The 19,472-nt window shown below is 37.5% G+C and overlaps 1 protein-coding gene across 7 annotated transcripts; it reads left to right on the top strand.

Moving 5' to 3' along the window:
- Window positions 1-85: 85 nt before the first annotated feature.
- On the top strand, window positions 86-17,351 carry KBTBD3 (kelch repeat and BTB domain containing 3). Of its 7 annotated transcripts, none has more exons than XM_056327803.1 (5): window positions 87-346; window positions 1,386-3,411; window positions 7,207-7,552; window positions 8,728-8,975; window positions 11,802-17,351. In XM_056327803.1, exons 4-5 carry the CDS (start codon window positions 8,752-8,754, stop codon window positions 13,420-13,422), a joined length of 1,845 nt encoding a protein of 614 aa, XP_056183778.1. In that variant the 5' UTR covers window positions 87-346; window positions 1,386-3,411; window positions 7,207-7,552; window positions 8,728-8,751; the 3' UTR covers window positions 13,423-17,351. The 7 variants fall into 7 exon arrangements, with proteins under 7 accessions (XP_056183781.1, XP_056183778.1, XP_056183777.1 ...); XM_056327802.1 differs by lacking the exon at window positions 1,386-3,411 and adding an exon at window positions 728-1,157; XM_056327801.1 differs by lacking the exon at window positions 1,386-3,411.
- The last annotated feature ends 2,121 nt before the right edge of the window (window positions 17,352-19,472 follow it).

The following is a 19,472-nucleotide window of genomic DNA, read 5'->3' as shown; positions in this document are numbered from 1 at the left end:
GCACACCCCGCGCATGCGCCTTTCGGTGGGAGGGAGGGACCTGCGGTCGAGGCGAGGTAGCCAATCCGATATCAGGGTGCCCTGTGAGTGACAGGGGAATGCGCCAGGTTCCGACGTATCGGGGGAAAGGCGGTGCCTGCGGCTAAGCTATACCCGTGGTGTCGTCACAGAGCCTAGAGAGGAACCCGCTCGGGAGGATGGGTGGGCTTTCATCTGGATTGACGGCCGGGGGAACCATTCCGAGTGCAAGAAGGGGGAGAATGACACCGGAAGAGACCAATCTGCTGGCGACGCTGCTGCGGAGGGTGGGCCAGACTGGTCGGTGAGCTGCTGGTGTTGGCTGCAGGTGGGTGCGCGCTGTTCGGAGGGAGCGCTAACGGGGGGAACTAGCTCTTCGCCGGCTGCGGAGAAGCGGCGGCGCTGGAGACTGCCACATCCCGTAGCCGGGCCCCGCGGTCGCGCTGTGAGAGGAGGGGAAGCCCGTTGCACCATCCTGCCTGTCCCGTCAGAATTAGTCCCTTAGAATGAACGGCGGCGCTGCAGGGCGCATGCGCGGGCGGCCCGGGCATGCTCAGCAGCGGCGGGAGGCCGCCACCTTCTTTCCGGCGGGCAGGGCGGGGGCGACGCTGCCGGGCTGCAGGGGCGGGCCGGGGCTGGGTGTACGCTGACGCGGTCGGGGGTGGCACTTAACCGCGGCCATGACAAAAACAACGTGTTTTCCTTGTAGCTTCTGGCTGCCCCCGGCATTGTGCGAGACAAGGCCGCGTTTGTGCCCTCGGGGATAGTGTCCGTTGGCGGGTCTCCGTGGTACCGGTATCGGTTAACAGCAGATCGTTCCCCCCGGTGCCTCTGTGCCCATCGTTATCTTTAGCGCATCCGTGGTCCTGAGGAACCGTCCCGGGTAGACCTGGCACACGCCGGGCGCTGCGGCGGCGGCGGCGGCCTGTGCCCTCCCTGGCCGTGCTGCCCGGTGCTGCCTGGCAGTGCGGGGACGGTTGTGCACACACGGCTGCCAAGTGCGGCATCGCCCCGGCAGGAGTCTGGCTTCTAGAGAGTATGGCCCAACAAAAGCCTTTTATATTCTGTGCCTTTGTTCTGCTAAGAACTGTAGTGGTTAACAGAACTGGGTTCCCCTGTGCCCTCGATTACAGGCCAAGGTAATCGTATTCTTTACCCTTTGGTTTTGAGGCTGTGCCATGGCCAAAAATTTAGGGTCTGGTTGAAAATCTACAACCCTCCTTTCTGTTGCTTGCCTTTAGAAATACTTATGCTTTAACAGTTATTGACCATGTACACATGATGCAAAAATACTGAAATTCACATTATTTCAGGGATTTCATAGAATCTCTCATTGTTTCGGGTTTTTTTTTTTTTTGGTGATTTAGCATTCCCAGCCCCCTATTAATGTGAAAAAGTGCTGATTCTACACAGGCCATCAGAACTGTGCTGTCTTTCTGCCTAGAGTAAGTCTCAGCTACAACTGGGTATAGGTAGGTCTAGGTCTTTGCAAAATATTTTAAACATGGAAGTAATGTTTTGGGGGAAAATGTTTCAGCAAGGAATCAATAGTATAATTCACTTATTTTTAAATATGATTCCCATTTCTCTTTATGACTTGGTCAAGCGAAGGATGTCCTATGTACTCCCTTATTTATTATCCAAAGACAAAGTTAACTGACAGGAGAATACAGCAGTCAACCCCCCCTGCCCCCAGGAAAATGCTGCTCAGCAATATCGAATTGTAGCTGGGGCTTATGTTTCAAGCATTGTATTCCGCACACTTTGAAGAGGAATCTGTGGCCATATCTATATTTAGTTACTGATACATGATAATACTAATGGATGTGAATCTTACCTAGTTGCAAAAAACCCTTCAGGTTTGATTAATAGGCTTGACTTGGTCATGCTTTCTACTTAGAGAGACTTAGATGTAGCATTTTTTTTACTAGCGGATTTATTGACTATTTTTTTTATAAAAATAAGCATCTGTAAGTGCAGACTGACATTCAAGATACACTGTATAATGTGTGATATGAATAAATTCAGTAGAAAACCACATTTTTATTACAAGTAAAATATGGAATGATAATAATCTATACTGAATTATTCTATAAGTATACTCAATATTGCATGTATGCTTTGAAAAAAAACACGTATTTTGATCACATACAGAAATGACGGGCTTCGGAACCCAGTAAAAGCAGTTCTTTCTTCTTCCAGAATTTGCAGTTATTATTTTTGCCAGATTTAGAAATACAGCATGGCATTTTCATTCCCAATTTTTTTCTGAAAATGAAAATTACAGTTCTTGAACTTTTTTGCTAAAAAAATAATTTCCAAAGGAACTCGATGATTTAGAGAAATTTAGCTTTAGGATAAATTCCAGTCAGTTTAAGTTCTTCTAAGTCTTTTTTTTTATCTTAATAGATTCATATGTTTGTCAGAGGATTTGCAATTAAAGATAACTGCTTGCAGAGAGGGAATCTTCCACTTTTGGAATGCCTCCAGGAATTGGTGCAAGTTCACTGCTTCCTGCTAGTACCATGCTGGGTTTTTTTCTGTGCCCTTTTTTTTTCTTTTTCAATCACTTCTAAAGAACCGAAAGCTTCAAAGCCTTTGTGTCACCTTTCCTTCTCAGAATACTGTCTCAACATACATTATTGATAAATGCCACTTTTGTGGATTAAATGCCTTAGAATGTCACATGCATCTTTTTTAATGGTCTAAAAATGATTAACTGAATATTAATTTTCTTTGAAGTTCAGTTATTTGTGAAAAGCCGTGAGACTCAGTTGCATTGCTATTTCCAGACAGGAACCTGGAGTTCTGTTACTGTCTGAGTATTAGACACTCAATGACAATCAAAACAATAATACAATATAAAAGTACAGAACTTTGAACTTAGTACTTTTGATTTAATTACATTTCATTCCACTCTTGTCTTTTTAGTCCACAATTAGAAATGTCACCAAATCCTTTAGATACCTGTTCCACTCATATTCATCTTGCTGAATATTAAATTAGGTGTTCAGTGGGGAATGGTGTCTTTAAAAATTGTTAACAAATTACTAATTTCTCCACATTTGAATAGATAAGGAGTGAAAACAGAAGATCATCTAGAGATGGGTATATAGTAGACTTAATAATATAATACTTACTTTTAATAATAGATTTTAAAATGCTCTCCACCTTTTCAAAACTTACATTAACTATACAGTTGAATTTTGTAGGGGAAAAAATCTAAAACTTTTCTAGAGAAATGTATACAATTTCTTTATCTTTGTTGGTCTTAATTCTTTCTAGGTGCATAAAGTATGCTGTAAAATATCAGCATTTTAAGATTTCTCTTTTTAAAATCCTGCTGTCTAGTAAGACATATTCTCCATGTTGGGAGAAGGCTAAGTGTCCAAGGTAATGTTCTCTTGAAGAACAATTTATTTCTCATATCTCCTAAGAAATACTAAAAAATAATGGTTGGTTTGTTTGTTTGTTTGTTTTAATTGGTGAGAGAGTGCTGTAGCACAGCTATATGCTGCTTTGAGATAAAGTAGATAAATTGTTTTAAAATTTTTGTAAATAGTGAAGTACCAAGTACAGGTTTAGACTTTTTGCCAGCTGTGTTGATAGAGGAGGCAACATCTGCACACAGAATGTTAGTTGTACTGTCTGAATGGGTTGTAATGTAAGGGTGATGTCTGTTGTGCTGGGAACAGTCTCAGGCTTCAGTCCCATTACAAAGGTTTGGTCATGTTTACTGGCAGGCAAGCCCTAACATGCCTTTCCTGACAAAGTGGTAACTTACGTACACAAAATACTTCGGTATGTGCAATACTTTCACAAAACTACATCCCCTAGGCTATTACAAAGTCACCTACATTTGTATCTATCTATATTTTTATCTTAATATTATGAAGTGATCAACATACTTTGGTGTAAGCTTTCTCCAGCGGCATTTTGTACCCTATGTCCTCATCTGTGTATTTGTGCTCCATTCTTAATACACAATCCCTTACACTCCTTTGTTTAATAGGTTCTCCTCTGTTAGTCACTTAGAATTAATTGCACATCTTATACCATTCTCAACTTAATTAGCACATTTAAACTTCTGTAACCATTTTATCTGTCAGTCACGACATCTATGACTATTTTGTCTGTTGGTTTAGTGAAATCTTTTCAGCAAGTGTGTTTATGAATATATATGCACTTTATAGGAGTATGTTTTGATGGATGCTTTGGTGAGAACTACAGTAGACCCTGCGCAAACAAAAGTTCATCTCTGCTCAAAGCTCACTCAGCAGTTCTGTTTGCTGTTTCAAATCTGGCGGAATGGATAGGAACACCTTTTCTAGGAGGCATATTGCAGTAATTATGATTTTAGTGTATGCCTGTTGAGATATTCTGAAAATGGTTGTCCTGGATGGTTTTGGACTCCTATATAAGTTTAACAGTATGCTGCATTTACGGTCTTATAGTGTAGTATCTAGGATTCAACAAATATCCAGGTTATGAAATTTATACTGAAAGGGGGAGTTGGGCTTTCTGAAGGATAAGGGTAAGTATAAACAAATAAATTACACATTTCAGCTTCTTCCACATACAGAATAATTATGTCTAAGCAGGACTAAGAAAATCTTTATAAATATGTTAAGCCTTAAAACTATCTTTGTAAAGGGAAAATTAGCACTGGTGAAGTAAAAGAATTCCTCTAGAAATTCAATGAGCGTTTTTGGCAGCTGTTTGCCTGGTATACAAGTATTAAGGTCAGTTAAACATTTTCTTGCAGCTTTTTACCAGTAGATTACAAACTACTAATAGGAATGTGCGTCTATCCCATATTTTGACTATGGGTTTATCAGCCTTCTCAGTGTGGTTACCTGGCATCTGGATCAACAAGCTCATTATGTTCCGGGCTGCTCTACCACTTAGCGTCTTGGGGAAAAGCCAGTGTTAAAGTAGAGGGGTCTTGTGAACAGCAGAACTAATGACGTCTGGGTCCTTATTAGTGGGCTTTGTGACAGACCGTAAGAATGCTTTTACCCTCAGAGCTCCCAGGTGGTCCCTTAGTTCATACACTGTAATCACCCAAATTAGCTTATCATCCCCATCCTCCTCCTGTTCAACTGCTAGCTGCTTTGCGGCTGTCCGTAGGCTGACCATTTCTTGGCACTTAACTATCAGATGTGCAGAATGCCTTGCCCCTCAACTGGAGATCTGTACAGATAGGTTTTAGAGGTACGTGTATCTCCCCAGACATGTATTATGTCGGGTTGACCTTAATAACTTTGAAGTGTGTATCCAATTTCACTGTAATGGCCAACCGGGCACTTGTTTGGTGTGACTTTCAAGCAGAAAAACAGGGCAAATGTATTAACTTTAAGGGGGTTTGGTTTTAGAGGTTTGCGGGGTTTTTGTGTAAGATGTGTAAACGTTCAGTACGCAAGCAGTGAAGTTGAGTCAAATGGTAGGGTAGCTTGAATTCGGTCACACCAGAGAACACACTTGATGTCACTGCAGGCAATAACCAGTAACGGTACAGCAGTACTCGGGGTCTGATCCATGATGTTACAGGAGACACTGGAAAGCTAATTGTGTGACAAGTGCCCAGTGGGTCAGATGATGGAAAAGGGCTTGAGTATATAGCCTTTGCCTGCCATGAGGTGCTGTATGGCACATAGCTGTATGTTAAGAAACAAAAGTAGGAGATCCCAACTCTAATGAACCATCTACTAGAGTTTGGTTCTTGGTAGTCCACATGAAGACAGACTTTGTAACTGGAATCCTATGGAAGTAAGTGGAACAAATATAAGGAGGCTTGTGGCCCAGCTTTCCTGAAGTCCAGACCTACACAACATATGTCTGCATCCTCCGTTTTTTACCCTTTTGTCAGTAACTTGATCAAATATTTATAACTATTGATTAATTCATATGGCTTTGTAGAAGAATGCATGAAATAATTATAATTGCTTGTTGGCCTTGTTTAACATACCAAGTTTTAGCTGATGGTTAAGATATTTTTGAGGGCTAAAATTATTAACAGATCCAGTAAACTGGTAAATAAGTACCAAAATTATCAAATAAACCAGGAATTGGCTACAAGGGAGATGAGAATTGAATTTTTTTTAACATTTGTTTTTTTAATGGAGGGGAGGGTGAATTAGGCTGAGCTATAGCACAGTATTCATTAGTATTGTCCTTAATGAGGGACAAAAACATTAGAGGTACGCTGCTGAAATTTGCTTTTAATAAAAAATGAGACACTGCTGTTACAGATTAAGATTAGGATGCACTGGGTGACCTACAAATTGGACTAGTGAGACACTGATGAGATCTTAATTGTAATGCTGTACAACAAATCTGATATCAGTGAAAGAAATACGAGATCAGACTGGAGTGGATGAAGAGAAAACTGCAAGAAATAATAAGGAAAACAAAAATTCGGTATTCTAAATGGACCTTCAAAAGTTTGACAGTTCATTCTAACAAAAGTTGAGAGGATATCAACATTCTTTAGAATTACAAGAATAAATATACAAAGGAAAATTAAACGACAGTTTTGACAAAAGAACGAATATATGTAAGCATTAGTAAATTGACTGTGTATTTAAAACAAGGTTTGCAGTCTTGGCACCAGTGTACTTGGGTAGTCTTTCTGTGGAAATAGTGATGTAAAAGAAAACTTTTTGAAACATGGATTGCTTTTATGAAAGTGATTATATGATGTCTTTGCCTAAAATAGTAAAGGTGGACTTGATGACATTAGATATTTCTGTGTTCATTATACAAAGATGAATATTCTTGAAATGGGTAATTTTACCTACAGAAAGCAAGTTGTAGGTTGGAGCTTGCTATAGAAGTGACATCTAAAAGTGGAAAGACATCTACTATCTATTATCAATTCCAGAATTTTGTGAAAAGGTTTACATTTCCTTTAGAAGTAGTGTTACTTTACATGATGCCAAATAAACCTTGAAATTCGTGAAAAGCCTACTTTTTTTAAAGTTTCATTCAAATGTGGGAAACCAGTTTTATTGAAATAACTGCTTTAGAAGATTCAGTCTTGAGGAACAGGCTCTTAAGTTCCCAAGAAAAAGGTATTCTAGAGAATTTTGACATACAAAAAAGCTTTATAATTTTTGGAAGTTGGGGTTTATGAGGCCATACTTTTATCAGAATAAATGGTGGTCTTGTTCTTCTGTATTTTCCTAGTTCCTCAGGCTTAGAATGGAAAGAGTGAATACGTGAGATTGTCTGGCCATGGGAAGGAGAAGATGCCTGCTCCAAGGGTGCCAGTGCTGGCAGCAAGATCAATGGATCTCTTCTATTCCAGGAGACATGGAGGTCTATTTGTGGTTGGAGCTACCTGACTAGATAAAGTATAGATCAGTCTGCTATGAAAGTAACTCCTATGAAGAAGACTGCCTGATGGCTTAGTTTGCTCTGAATGTATCACGTTATCAGATAAGCCTTTTCATGAAAGTAAAACCCAAAAGCAATATTCTTCTGGTTTCCGGGTTTGGCTTGGAATTTTTTATCCCCTTCTTTGTCAATTCAGGTGGGCCATTATCTGTTGCTAATTTTAAATGGAATTCTTGAAGCAAAGTCCTGCAATAGAGAAACCTTGGAATGTTTCCTAAAGCTTTAAAATAGCCAGGCTTGATTCAAATTTGCAGTGAGGGCAGTTTATGTATCTGTAGCAGTATAAAAAGCTCTTTAAATAGGTGTAAATAAAATATACACAGGTTTACAGTTTCATTTTGTTGGCAAAGTGGAATAAAATACTTTTATTGTAAAAAATAGTGAAGACCTATTTATGATACAAACAATGCACTTCAGTATAGAGATTTTCACGAGAAAAACTGGGCTGCTGCAAGGGAGCTCGCACTGTCTGAAGTTTAAGTCAGTTCTGAAGCCAGTTAGTTTATGCCATTGTAAATGAAGTTCACAGTATGTAGCATAAAGCTGTTAGCAAACATACAGCTTCCTGGCAAGACTAGAGGTACAAGATAAAATCAGTATCAATAGACTAAACATGCCAAGTTGCACTGTCACCAGGCTAAATGGCCCTATTTGGTCTCTAAATGGCCCTATTTGGTAAGCCCTAGCAGTCCTCGGATTAGGCCAGGCTGTCGGTGTTTGTCTGTATTCTGTTATTTTAGTCCGGAGCGCTTAATGGGAATCCACTGAGAAAGTAGTCTAGTTGCCTGTATCTCCCTTTCACTGTAAGCTGTAGAAAGTGCTTTGAGTTTGGGGGTTTGTAGTATACAGATGAGCCTTCTGGAATCTAAAAATGAGTGACGAAGTTTTCCTTATCCATCATCACTTTACATGAAATTATGAGAGTTTGGGGTTTTTTGAGGGTAAGCCTAGGACTAGTCTTTCTTTAAATGACCTTTAATAATTTTAACACACTCCCTGGTGTGCTTCCTGTGGACTTTATTGAAAATTCCTACAGGTGGGTACTATTTGTAGAGTTGTTATTTGATATATGTCAGCTATTTTACTTTTCAAAGTATGCTGTGTGTATGTATTTTGCAAAGTAGAAGTATTATCAAATTAAATTCAGCATAAAAGTCACTTACAACACAAATTTATAACTGTGCATAGGATTTACAAACCAAAATCAATGCCGGGATTTTTTTTGTTTGTTTTACGGTGTATTGATTTTTTATTTATTTATTTATTTTAATACTAAGGCAGCAGAATCAATTACTTATTTTTCCATTTCAGTTTCAGGAATAGATTGAAGAAACCATGGCCAATCAACGGGATTACATTAGCAGACCTATTTGCAATGGAATTTCTGTTCCTGAAAATAAAATCAATTCCTTAGTGGCTGAAGGTCATGGACAACAAATTCTAAAAGTACTACAAAAGTTCAGAGAACAAAATATATTTTTTGACTTTAAAATTCTTGTGAAAGATGAAATAATTCCTTGTCATCGTTGTGTACTGGCAGCGTGCAGTGATTTTTTCAGGTAAACCTATTTTTGACATGAGTTTGCAGAAAATGAATTGTAAGTTCTCCGGGAGGGAGGGAAGGAGTTTATTACAAAAATTAAAAAATAAATCATCACAATTGAACATATGCCTGCAGAGTTTTAAGCAAAGCATTCAAACATCATAATAAGGTAGCAAAAAAAAAAAGAATCAAAACATAACTAGAGTGTTACATGTCTAACTATACCCCAAATACATCTGTATTTCCAAAGTGACGTGGTGACTATGAATTTGAGATTCAGACAGCAGTCTATACTCTGCAATACAAATGTCAAACAGTAAGTGCATGGTTCTGCTGTTAGGTAGAAGTGACACAAGTTGTGTACCTTGTAAGACTTGCCTGTTGCCCATATCGATACTTGAAGGTGTGCAATGGTATTGTTTGACTTTGTATGCAATGGTCTATGTACTTTAACACATTTCTATTGTGAAACAAAACAGGCTGATTACAAATATATCTTGCATTGAGCAATTGTGGATAAATTGTACATGGTTTTGGAACACAGCTGGATTTTGTTTAATATGAGCAGTCAGTATAGTAGAGTCTTCAGAGGTATTTAAACAGTTATATTTTTTCTAAACTACATATTTCAGCCCTTCAGAATGAAATGGATCTATGAGCTTCTTTCTGGTGCTTAAAACTATGTATTCTTAAGGGCCAGACCGATCATTCACATAGAGGATATTAATTTATGAAGAACCTTGCTAACCTTTTTTAGTTCCATGCAGAAAGTCTGTTTCTAAACACACTTTTCACTAAAACACAAAGCTAAGATGCTCTAACAATAAAAGAAAGGGCTCCTGGAAAGGAGTTAATGACCTTGATTCAGTTGCCCATACATAGGTGACAAGTGTTATTTTCAAATGGCCTGGAGCACGCCATGGTCTGTGGGCGTCTGCCATATATAATGGAGAATATAGGCTATACATGCTCTTAGGACTACTGAAAAAAGAAGAAATGCAGAGGAAATAAGTTATTTCTCCACTGTAGGCGCAGATTTGTTTTTTCTCTGACACGCACACACAACTACTTGCATTTCAAGTGTTCACTGCGTGACAGGACAGAGATGCTCTGGTAGAAAGGAATATTGGGATGAAATAGCTTCCAGTGGTTATTTTTAGAACTGAAGTTAAGCACATGGTAACATATGTGTCCTTTTCACTACCTACAGGCTCTTCAGGTTAAAAATTTGCCAGGAGAGACCTCTCCCTGTGTGTACCAGTTGACAACAGCAGCCATCAAATTCCTAAGTTGTCCTGGAATGCAAGGTCCATTTACTAACTTCAGGGAATAAAAAGTACCCAGATCCACTAGATAAATTTTAAAATGAAACACCTTTTGTCTTCCTTGGCGTATGGACTTCTCTTAGTTTGGGTTTCATTGTGTAAACCAAAGATTCAGCAACATTTAGCTTCCTACTTTTTAGCTTTCAAAGTCAAAGCCTTTGCCTAGATTGTTCTCCCTCTACTAGAATTGTTCAGTTGCTATTTTACTCTGTAATTAGAGATTTGTATTGTATCTGTTGGGTTAAGGAGCAAAGGATTCTAAGAATCGTAATTTATTTTGCAAAAAGGTATTTGGAACATGATTGTCTTATTGTAATTTTATGGTTTTGTTCAGGGGTCAGACAAGTTCCTGATTTACCTGACATTCACTTCCCAAAGAGTATGTTATACACAGTGATTTTTTTTTTTCTCCTTTGGCTTCATAAAAGTATGGGATTTTAAAAATCACATACTATACAGATACTAATTGTATAACTGAAGTATGATACAATACTCTTGAACTATATATGATATATTAATGATCCAGATTATATACTTATTATTTCATGATTTATGTAAATCTTTCTCCACTATCATCTTTTGTCAAATTCAGAAGCTGTTGCTATGACAGCTGGATGCTTAGGCTTTGGTAGGGTAGGGCAAGGGGTGTTGCAGCACTGTTCTGTTGCCAGCATTTACCACCTTGTAAAATTTTTATCTTGCCATGTAAGATTGAGTGAAATAGTTTAAATGTTATTACGTATTTAATGAAGTAGTAAAAGTAATACGTCTTTAATAACTAAAAATAATACTACTTTAATAAAGTACTGAGTTGTAATAAAATTTGCACAAATGTGCTGATCAGTAGTTTGTTTCACAATTTCAACCATCATCTTTGTATTCAGTCACAATCTACTTTCTGCGTGAGTTTCATTCTGTCATGCAATCCTGTGTCAAAACCTCATTTTTTCTGACATCTGCCTGTACCCATACATCTGTCGGTCAACTCAAAAGCAAGAATTAAGTTTCCTCATGTTTTTTTCTCCTCTTTCACCCCTCACGTACTTTTATTACTGAGGAATGCACCCATTGTCCATCCTTCATTTGCTCAGCCTGCAGTTTGGAAGGCCTTATTTCACTTAATTTTCTGTATTCATGCATAGTGCTTTTTTACTATATATTTTGTAAATCAACCTTTCTTTCTCAAGCTGTTGAAACTGATGCTGGCCTGAAAAAAAATCATTTTCTCTCACATTGAGAGCTGCAGACTTCATTGCTCTCAGTGAAAAGCCATACAAAACACAGGTGCTGCTATATTTTATGAGTCATCACTGAATATATCCTTACCACCACTCCCTTTTTTCTTCAACCATATCAAGCAAATGCACACTTTCTTATGAGAATCTCCACATTTTAGACCTATACAGCCTGCCCACCTTATTACATGCCTCTGATTGTCTCCTCCTTCTCAGATCAGTATTCTCTGCTGTTTGCTAGATCTTTAATTTGTGTGTGTATCTTCTGTATTTTATTCACAGAGCCATGTTTGAAGTTAATATGAAAGAACGAGATGATGGCAATGTTACTATTAGTAATCTATCACCCAAGGCAGTGAAAGCTTTTCTTGATTACGCTTACACAGGAAAAACAGAGATAACAAATGAAAATGTGGAAATGCTTTTCCAACTGTCGTCATTTCTTCAAGTTTCGCTCCTTTCCAAAGCTTGCAGTGACTTTCTAGTAAAAAGTATTGATCTTGTGAATTGCTTACAGTTGCTTTCTTTATCAGAAAGTTACGGTTCCGTCCGCTTATTTGATCACGCACTAGATTTTGTACAGCACCACTTCTCCTTGCTGCTCAGATCAAGTGATTTTTTGGAAATGAATTTTGAGATACTACAAAAATGTCTTGAGGCTGATGAACTAAATGTCCCTGAGGAAGAATCAGTGTTGAAAGCTGTCCTTCAATGGACCAAACACAACTTAGAAACACGACAGAAATATCTGCCTAATTTGATTAAAAAAGTGAGACTACACCAGTTACCTGAAAAGACTTTGCAGGACTTTTTACATTCTGAAGAACACTTACTTAAGAGTGCCGATTGCTCGGTAATAATCAATGATGCAGTCAAAAGCGTGCAAAACTTTAGTGGACTATTTCCAGACGCACGTCCTTCAACAACAGAAAAATATATATTTGTTCATAAAACTGATGAAGATGGAGAAAACAGGCATACATTCTGCTACAACATCAAAACAGATAAATGGAAAGAACTACCACATACACACATGATTGATCTTCCAGGGTCAAGTTTATCTAGCTATGGAGAAAAAATATTCATAACTGGAGGATGCAAAGGGAATTGTTATAGGACTGTCAGGCTTCATATTGCTGAACCATTTCATGATGCCACTGACCAAACCTGGTGCTACTGTCCAGTCAGTAATGAATTCTCCATAGTGTCAGCTATGAAAAAACCAAGGACAATGCACACATCTGTTGTAACCTTAAATCAGCTGTTTGTAATAGGTGGGAAGACCAGAGGAGCTCAAGAAACCCGAAGTCTTTTGGATGTAGAATCCTATAATCCTCTTTCCAAAGACTGGAAGTCTGTAAGCCAATTACCAAGAGGTATCTACTATCCAGAAGCAAGTGCTTGTCAGAGTATAATTTATGTTCTTGGCTCAGAAGTAGAGATTACTGATGCCTTTAATCCATCTCTTGACTGTTTCTTCAAGTATAATGCTATGACTGATCAGTGGTCTGAGCTTGTAGCAGAGTTTGGGCAGTTTTTCCATGCAACTCTAATCAAAGCCGTTCCAGTGAACTGTACATTGTACATTTGTGACCTCTCCACCTACAAGGTCTACAGTTTTTGCCCAGAAACCTGTGTTTGGAAAGGGGAAGGATCTTTTGAATGTGCTGGCTTTAATGCAGGGGCAGTTGGGACAGAAGACAAAATTTATATATTAGGTGGTGATTATGCTCCAGAAGAAATCACAGATGAAGTTCAAGTCTACCATAGTAGCAGGTCCGAGTGGGAAGAAGTTTCACCAATGCCAAGAGCCTTAACTGAGTTTTACTGTCAGGTCATTCAGTTTAATAAATATAGGGACCCCTGGTCACCTGTACTGACAATTTGCTCTGGAGAATTTTGAAACTCCTGAGTCAAAAGAATCTATTTAAATGCACAAGTTTTAGAACAGATTTTTAAGTATTAATTTAGAGATGGAAGAATATGTACTGTTTTGTTTAAATCTTCAGTTTAAATTGTATGCTATAGAACTGCTTTTGGAAGAGTCCATTAAATTGTCATTCATGCTAGTCATTATATAGAAAGTATTACTTAATTTTATATGCAAGTCTTCTCTGTAATTATCTGAATAATTTACAAAATGATAGTACTTTTCAAAACAGCGTAGTCATGAGGAATTCATTGTGTAATATGTGCCATTATTTCTGTAATATTCACAGTTGTCCCGATAGACAAACCGCTGAGTGAGAAAACTGACTGTGATACTGTTTTCCCTATGTAACTGAAGTTTAAAAGGAATCTACATTAGTGTTGTTTTATTTAGGGGGTTTATATTCATAAACCTGTAATAGGAATTCATTGTCAGCTTTACCTTATTAGAATGACCTTAGCAAGGCAAAAGCCAAAGTGACCTTCACAGCATTAAAACCAGGTACCTAACTTGAAGAGTCTGATAATTCCTATCATCTTATCTTCAGCTCTTCAGTTTTACCAGTTTTTCTCCATCCTTGTGCCTTAGTAGTAGCTGTACTTTCTGTTTTCATCCCATTGACTGTGGCAAGATAAACATTGATAACATATTGCAGGCTGGGCAAGATTTCTACAAGATGGATGATTCATGTGGTATCTTTGCTTCAGTCATGCTGTTAACTCATGAAAAAACACTTCAGGATGTTTTTTTAACAGAAGTCTTCCATCTCTGAAGTTTCCAGTGCTACCTACAGCAAGCTGTAAAATAAATTTTAGTTGTTGCTTCGGTTAACTATGGGAAAAGGTCGTATCTTGTCATACATCAAATACAAAGTTACAAAAATAAATTCCCATATTTAAAACCAAAGTAAATAGTATTTCTGAGGTGAAAGAATTCCTTTAGCTTCTATAGTCGTTTAAATGAATTAAAACACTTGTACTTAGTGGCAATTCTAAGTGTTAAAATATTACATGGTAAATGCTACACAATATATTGCTTGATAAAGTTTCAGTAGTCAGCTATTATAACGCTAAAATTGTTACGGACTTTTAGTATTAATATTAGTCTAGCCATACATTGTGAGGTAAATTTGATCTCATGCATACCAAGTGGAACCTGTGTCTGACAGAAGGACACTGAAATTAGCTAGGTTTCATAAATTCATTTGTAATCTTCCACAGCCTGAGAATTTTCTCTATTTGAGTAAGATATTGGAAGCCTTTATGTTGCATATAAGTATCATTAAGTAGTAAGGTTGTCTTATGCCAGACAGAATGGTTCTAAACATCTAAGCACATCTTTTCCAAGGTTTAAATGTGAACAAAATTCAGCAAGGTGTCTAAAACATTTTTATTATGGCTTGAGATGACTGTGGTAAGTTCATTATCACATCACTACTGCATGTACTTTTTGCAAAACTCAAGCTCAGTATTAACACTTCAAGGTTAATATTGCCTAGCAACATACTTCTGTTTTAAACAATACACAATGCAAAGTTCCAAGTCTGTGATTGACTCTCTAATTTGTTATCAGATACCTTTACAAATTCAGATAACATTTATCATAAATATTTTCATAAGGGTGAAAATGAAAATTATGCACAAGTGGAGAACAATAGAGTGGAACCCTCCCACTCAATAGTTTATTTGTATTAAGATGCATGTCAGTTCTGTAGAGGTAAACAGCTTGTTGTTACAGTATTTCAGGCAACTTCCACATTTATGTTGCTCTTTTCATAGTGAGTCTCCAAATCATGACTGCACGTAGCTAGGTAACCTTTACAATCACCATGCTGAAATGCAAGCATATTTATATTGGAACACAACTACTTTTTCTTAGTGCAAAGCAAATGTATTGAACAGTTTAGGAGAGATGGAGAATACTATTCCTGCTCACTGAAACAGCAGGAGAAAAATAGACATATAGGAGAACAGTAGTTTTAGCATTAATAAAGCTACTCAAGGGAGCATAGAGACTTCATTAATAATTAATTATTGCAACTTGTCACTTCATCAGAATAGAAAGCCCAATTCTCCTTTGTTTGTGTTTTTGTGTCGTTCTTGTACCTGAGTAATATGAGTATGCAATTTATGCAATGAGAAAAGTAACATATTAATGCCCATAGTACCTGGGTATAAATAGCTATGCAAATTGGAAGAGACTAGAAAATTGCGAGGTTTTTTTAACTGCCACTCTCATGACCAGATTGCTGGGTCACATAAACAGCAAGTCAGTCAGTAATTCAGGTGATGCACTTCCCTTACAGCATATTTTTTTGGGCAGTCTTCCATCCAGCTACTTGTTATATGTATAAGCCTCTGGCATATGACATCAGATAGAGCAATGGTGTATGTGGTAAATTACTCAGTATATATAGCGAAAACTGAATGAAGCTTAATTTGGAAAACAGACACTGCTTTAATATTCTATGCTACATTTGCACAGGAATGAACATCAGTTCCCACTTTTGACAAATCATTCAAGGATTTCAGAGGGAGTTGAACTCTCTCACTCGGTGATCAGGAAATAATGTAGTAGTGTCAGTTACTTTATACCATTGCTTACAGAAAAGTTACTGTGAAATAGTACTAATTTGCTTCAGTTATGTAGGTAAGCCTGTATTACAACTCTCATGTAGGAAAAAAGGTCATTTGCCACAATGCCACATACAGAGTTAAATAGCAGAATTGAGTGCAGAAGCTGTGTTAGAAAGCCATGCTTAAAACAAGGCTTTATGATAGAATTAAGGGCCTATGTTACAAATCCTGTGATTAATTGCTAATGATGTAAGAAATCTCAGTGAAGTCAACTACACTGCTCAGAAGAATATGGATTACTTGCATGAGTAACTGCTGTAGGTCTGGATCAAATAGATTTCTCAGCCTACTTTACGCAGCTGTTATGCAATTTAAAAAAAGTCACAGAACTAGCGCAAAGCGAGTTTTTCTACATCTTTTTGAATTTTTCAAATTTCACAGTACTTTATGAAAAAGTACCTTCCTCTAAAAATAGTCGATGACTAGAGTAATGATTACCTGTGTTCTGACTGAAATATAGTAAGAAGTTTAAAACATACAAATTGCATGTAAAGTTATAATCTACTATTTGCACTTAAATGATGTAACCAAAATATTTCTCATAGTATCTATTCTATGTCACAGGACACATTATAAGCATGACCAGTATAATATACATGAAGATAAAATATATTGTATGTGGGATTTTAATATCCAGTAATGTTTATATTGGATAATCTTAATTTTTAAAGAATGCTATCAAAACATTATGGAACTTTGGTAATGTTATCATACTGGTTGAGTTGCTATAATAAATATCAATTATTCAGGTGTTTATATTGATTATGTTTGCACAGACCTGATGATTATTATTTATGTACTAATGAATTTATTTTCTATATTCTAAATACATTTGTAGTAAGTCAGTTTACTGCTGTTAAAAATTCATTATATTCATAAAATGGAGTAGATTTACTGATTCAGATTTATCTGGTATTACTCCACGAGGAAAGCTGTATACCTCCTCTGATCAGTAGTAGGTAGTAGGTAAGGTACAGGCTGTAGAATGTCTTGTCTGCGGTTTGTAATGCGAGTCTAATTTTAGATGTTTCTGTAGTGACCAACAGGAGGCAGCATAAGATCTATTTTAATTAAAACAGACTGAAACCAGGGATATATTTGTCAATATCTATAGCTGAACATTATGGTCAATTTACCTTTTTTCCCTTCTAACATCCAGTAAAGCATAGAGATCAGTAAAATTTTGCTGCTGCCTGGGCTCTGCTGATACTACATGTTTGCCAAGATGTTCATTCTTTTGTGAAATAAAAGCACTGAGCAACTGAATCCTTCTCAGGTCTGATTTTTTTCAGTGAGTTTCAAAATACAGAGAATCTACAATGTTTCTAATGAAGTTAACTACTATTTTTTTTCCTTTCTTTTTTCAGCTGGAGAACATTTTTGATGTTAGATTATAACCAAGAATGCAGTTAGCATGCATAAAACCTGCAGTGAGGTGTTTTTTTTTAATTATCCTTGGATCTTGTATTTGTGTATCTCTTGTATATCAGTTTGCTGCTCCCACACTAAATTGGATTTAGTCTGCTTAAAAGTTTTAAGTTTACCATTGTAAAGTACTCATTTAAATTGATGCCTTTTTTTATATTGGATCCATCTATCTCAGATTGGTATGTATGGGGTTTTTAACAGTTGAAGTATTGCAGTGGTTTGGTATTCATTTTGACTGAAACGGTCTTCCATACTACTTAGAAGTGGCTTTAAATAAAAGCACATATAAGCTACTTAGTCTGAAATTCATGTGCAAAGGGTGCAGAAATGGCATCAGTACAAAGAGAGGGAGCCCTGTGTTCTCTTATATTCTTCCAGAACTTAAAATTGTGATCTCCAAACCTCTGCATAGATAAAACAGTTACAGCAATAAAAAATAACCTTCCAGCACCCCAAGGTCTTTGCCCCACACCTAGCAAAAGGCATTTGTAGACATGTACAAGGCATCCAACAGTGTTCACTATGTTAAAAGCTTATATTGAACAATTAAGGGATTCATAGACCAAATTTGAGAGCTGCAGTGTAACCATATGCAGAAACAGAAGAAAATTGCATATGTATGTTCCACAGATCCAGGGAATTCACCATGGACTTGCACAGTTTGTATACAAAGTTGACCATATGGTAGGGCTTTTCTCACTGTCATCAACAGCAAGGAAGCAAAGACTGGATTTAATGAATAAAACACACATGAATTACACATAACTATTAAACATAAATTACGCATAAATTCAAGACAGTTCACATGAGCAAAGGAGGGCCAAGAATTTTTGTTGGAGGAAGCTGGTATATACCAAGGTTTTTCACCTGGGATAATAGCCTCAGTAACAGCGGAGTAACAGAAGGGGAAGAAAGTAGAGCTATTTAGAATTATGTGCACAGCTACCCTAGGAAATCATATGCTTCCTAGTTCAAATTATTCTAATGGACACTAATCATATTTAGTGGTTTTGTACTTCACAATAAAAGAAGGATACTCAATGAGGTATAATTAGCACTAATTATTTTTGCAGACTGGCAGAGATTCAAACTGTTGGTGACCTTCACTGTTGATCATTTTTTCACCTACTTGCACCTGAATTTAGTTTGAATTAGCTTGTAAGACATTTAGGGCACACTTGCATCTTATTTCCAAGCACTGTCAAAATACTGGTAATAATGTAAATTGAAGCCTAGTTGATACATAGGCCCTAGTAAGAAATATCCCTGTATAATATATTGCCAGCAATGTGGCATAGTCTTGGTCCCCTGCTCCTTACTATTTTCCTTTTAATTTTTTTATGATATTCTGTATATAAAGGGCAAATATGTCAGTAAAACTATTGTTACCTGTAAGCAAGCTGGTAAGTTTGTAACCATTCAACATTTAGTTTCTATTTGTTTTCAGGAAGTTCTCTGCCAGACTTGTTGACTGAAATTGGAAAATAACATTTTAAAGGAGATTTGTATGTTCATTGTCACAATTACGATCACTAGAAGCTGTATTAACAAAATAACCTGTCTGTCCAGTGAATACAGCGGTACAAATACTGAATATAGCCCAGAACCTGGGTTTGAAAGGATTGAGCAAGGAATTGTTAAAAAATACGAAAATAAAACATGTACACATCAGGTTAGGCGTAACAAAGGTAGCAAACTTCGGAAGGAATGATCTACCTGCAGGTAGCACCGTAAGCCCACACAAAGGTTACGGTACCAGGGGAATAGGCTGCAATACAAAGAGCAAGTGACAAGAGGCGTGACGTGCGGCCGAGCCAAGAGAGCCCACGCACAGGGAGCCCCACGTGTGTGCCTTGCGTGTGCGGCCCCTCACTAACGGCACGGTGACCCACGTAGGCAGCACGGTCCAAAAGATTGCCTGTTGTTGGGTTTCTTACCACGGCATCTCTACAAATGTTT

The sequence above is a fragment of the Falco biarmicus genome, chromosome 2 (assembly GCF_023638135.1).
Source record: "Falco biarmicus isolate bFalBia1 chromosome 2, bFalBia1.pri, whole genome shotgun sequence".
NCBI classification, from domain to species: Eukaryota; Metazoa; Chordata; class Aves; order Falconiformes; family Falconidae; genus Falco; species Falco biarmicus.
This window is presented reverse-complemented; position numbering and strand designations above follow the sequence as displayed.

Excerpts from the sequence above, each read along its gene's own strand:
- KBTBD3 (XM_056327800.1), top strand. The coding sequence starts at position 8,752 with ATGGCCAATCAACGGGATTACATTAGCAGACCTATTTGCAATGGAATT. Across the intron at positions 8,976-11,801 it reads GCGTGCAGTGATTTTTTCAG|AGCCATGTTTGAAGTTAATA; the intron begins GTAAACCTATTT and ends TTTTATTCACAG.